Source organism: Dasypus novemcinctus, chromosome 15, assembly GCF_030445035.2.
Source record: "Dasypus novemcinctus isolate mDasNov1 chromosome 15, mDasNov1.1.hap2, whole genome shotgun sequence".
Lineage (NCBI taxonomy): Eukaryota > Metazoa > Chordata > Mammalia > Cingulata > Dasypodidae > Dasypus > Dasypus novemcinctus.
Window position 1 is genome coordinate 104,319,934 of NC_080687.1, and position 3,604 is coordinate 104,323,537.

Below are 3,604 nucleotides of genomic sequence, written 5' to 3' on the forward strand. Positions count from 1 at the left end.
CTGAAATAAAGAGGAGCAGAGATAGAAAGCTTTTACTCTTGAGCTCAGAAGGTCAGTCTGAAAGTGACAGGTGTCCTGTCTTCTAACAGTGAGCAGAGTTTCTCTAGAAGTAGTTACATTTGTCAGGAGAAAAAGGGACACAGAGCAGGAAGGTGAAGTGCATTAGCACTGAGGGTTAGAGAGGCTGGATAAAGCAAGTCTGAAAGGTACATTCTGCGGTTTCAAGGCAACAAGGAAAGCCATTCCCATTTCAGTGGCATGAGTTAAAATATGACTCAAAGCTAAAGGAACTTCAGAAGAAATCATTCTGCACTTGAGGGTTGAGTAAGTGTCGCTGAGTGCTGAGAGTGAATATGAAAAAGAACTTTATGAAGGAATCATGTGTGAGTACAACAACAAGTAATGACTCACACTCAAGCAATGTCTTTCCATATTAGCTTCTTCAAGTTCTGAAGTATGTTCAAGTTGTATTGAAAAAAACATAACAGTATTTGACAAAAACAGAAGAATAAACATTTTAAATTTAGAGACCCTGATAGTATCAATATATAAATAGTTTCACCACAGGTAATACCTACATATCAAGAGTTGTAAGTGATTCTTTTCAACAGAGAAAGCTAAGCACCTATGTACATTCAAGGAGTACATGGAGAAGCATGAGAAATGTATGGTGGCATTTAATGGGAATGATTTAGTGGTCATGGAATGGATTATAATTGATTATAATATATTGATAAGCTCTGAATAAATAGTACCCTCCAATCTCTATTCAGATTCAACAAGGTTATCACATTATCATAAATATTAACACACACGAAACCTGACTAATGAGATGGGGATGAATAGAAATTACTTATATTAAATCTTTTTTTAATCTTCTGGGCAAATACTTAACTTCCAGTAGATACATTTTATAAGTAGTAAATGATAGAAATAGATGCAAACATATGCACAAGCTAGTAAATATTACATTTTACTGCTACTCCAATTCTGAAGACAAGTGTAAAAAGCAGGGAGCCCAAAGGAGAATGGGAAGTATGTTATAACCTGACCAAAACATTGTAATAGAATATAAATGTATTAATGTGAGGCAATATATGAGCTTAGATTAATTCCTTCCACATGTGAATCTTCCATGTTTCTTAGGGATTATTTGCCTGACTCTTCATGGCCAAGGGAAATTTTCCTAAGATGCCCAACTCCACCACAGTGACTGAATTCCTGCTTACAAGGTTTTCTGATGAGCTCAGAGTCTTACATGCCTTGCTGTTATTACTGATGTACTTGGCAACCCTGGTGGGGAATCTTCTCATTGTCATACTAATCACCTTCGATTGGAAACTTCACACCCCCATGTATTTCTTCATTAGGAATCTGTCTGTTTTAGACATGTGCTACATTTCCGTCACAGTCCCCAAGGCATGTGTCATCTTCCTGCTTGACAGCACGGCAATCTCCATGGCTGGATGTGCAGCTCAGCTCTTCCTCGTGGTCACATTTGTGACAGTAGAGCTGCTGTTCGTCACAATCATGGCTCGTGACCGCTATGTGGCCATCTGCCAGCCCCTGCACTACTCTGTGATCATGAACCCTCGGGTCTGTGTTCAGATGACTCTGGCCTCTGTACTCAGTGGTCTGGTCCACTCTGGATTCCAAACTGGCAACACATTCAGGCTGTCCTTCTGTCAGTCCAACGTGGTCCATCAGTTCTTCTGTGACCTGTCCTCTCTTCTGAAGCTCTCCTGCACTGACACTTTAAACAATGAAATTTTAATTTTCATCTCTTCAGTTGTGATTGCTGGTGGCAGCTTTGCCTTCATCATCATGTCTTATATTCACATATTTTCTACTGTGCTCAAGTTTCCAACCAGGGGTGAGCGAGGAAAGGCTTTTTCCACCTGTGTCCCTCACATCATTGTGTTAACAATTTTTGTCAGCTCAGGTGCTGCTGTGTATGTGAAGCCAGTCTCCAGCTCTCCCACATTTCAGGATACACTCTCTTCTGTGTTCTATTCTATAGTCCCTCCTTTCTTGAATCCAATCATCTACAGTCTTAGAAACAAGCAGATAAAGGAAGCTGTAAAGAGAGTTATGAGGAGAAAGCTTTACTCAGGAAAAAGATAGCATAATTGTTTGAAGCTGAATTTTTCAATCATAAAAAAAAATCAATTCTCAGACTAGCATTTCAGGGAATTTCTGTTTACCTGGGATTCGTTAGTGCTCCCCTTGATCACAAAGTAGGTCTTTCCCTCCCAGTGTTTATGTCTGCTTATCTTTGATCTTTCTTTTTTTAAGATTTATTTATTTATTTCTCTTCCCTTCCCCCCCACCCTGGTTGTCTGTTCTCTGTGTCTATTTGCTGCGTCTTTGTCCACTTCTGTTGTTGTCAGTCGCACAGGAATCTGTGTTTCTTTTTGTTGCATCATCTTGCTGTGTCAGCTCTCCGTGTGGGCAGTGCCATTCCTGGGCAGGCAGCACTTTCTTTTGTGCTGAGCGGCTCTCCTTATGGGGTGCACTCCTTGTGCATGGGGTTCCTCTACGTGGGGGACACCCCTGCGTGGCAGGGCACTCCTTGCGCACATCAGCACTGTTCATGGGCCAGCTCCACATGGGTCAAGGAGGCCCGGGGTTTGAACCGCAGACCTCCCATGTGGTAGGTGGACGCCCTAACCACTGGGCCAAGTCTGCCACCTCTTGGATCTTTTTAAAAACACTTTTTGTAAAGCAATCTGAACTCTAACCTAATCAGGGTATGTACCACTGTTGATGATTTATCACAAAGGGACTTAATAGATAATCAGTCAGTAGCCAAGTAAAGAAAATTGTGTCATTTTTAAAAGTCTTTTCTTTTGTGTGATGTTTTGAAATGGAATCAGTCACTAAAGAACTGTGTGAGCTGTGTGACAACCAGAAGAACAAAACACATATAGTAGGTGACCTAGGAGACACTTATCTCCAGATGTTGCTTTGCATATACATTTTCACATTTGTTGTCTGGGTTGGCTGTATATTGGGCTTCAGTGTGAAGCTTTTAATATGTATCATAAATCAAAAATATTGTCAATGAGGTTGAATCATGTGAGACTTGGCAAGTGTGTGAAAATCAAGTCTGCTTGAATTTCATCCTCTTCTTTCAATGCAACTTTTATATGAAATAAAATAATGGTTCTCAATAAAAACCTTCTTCTTAAGTTTCAAGAATAATTTCAATATTATTGTATCTGAATTTTTGTTCACACATGAAAATGTTTCTGCAATAAATAATTTGGTAAAAACTGAAAATAGATTTTACATATTTGTAAATATCACCAATTAGCTTTATCAAAATGATGGCAAATTTATACTTCTGCCAACAAAATTCTATTCACATACCTACTTTCCTGTATATGATATGGTTATTTACTAATTCTTATTAAAATTATGGGCAAACCATCTCATTGTTGATGCAATTTGTAGGTCCATTATTTCTAGAGATGTAGAGAATTAGTTCACCACATATGGAATTGAAATATATTTGACAATATCAGGATGTAGGAGCTAAACTGCATTAGAATAAAAAAATGGCAGTAAATGGAAACAAAAATTCACAGGAACAAATGCAGGT

General features: G+C 38.9%; 1 protein-coding gene across 1 annotated transcript; it reads left to right on the plus strand.

The window, feature by feature from the left end:
• The first annotated feature begins 1,191 nt into the window (after positions 1 to 1,191).
• Positions 1,192 to 2,124, plus strand: LOC131273508 (olfactory receptor 14C36-like). Its single transcript, XM_058276865.1, has one exon. It carries the CDS (start codon positions 1,192 to 1,194, stop codon positions 2,122 to 2,124), a length of 933 nt encoding a protein of 310 aa, XP_058132848.1.
• Positions 2,125 to 3,604: the final 1,480 nt, after the last annotated feature.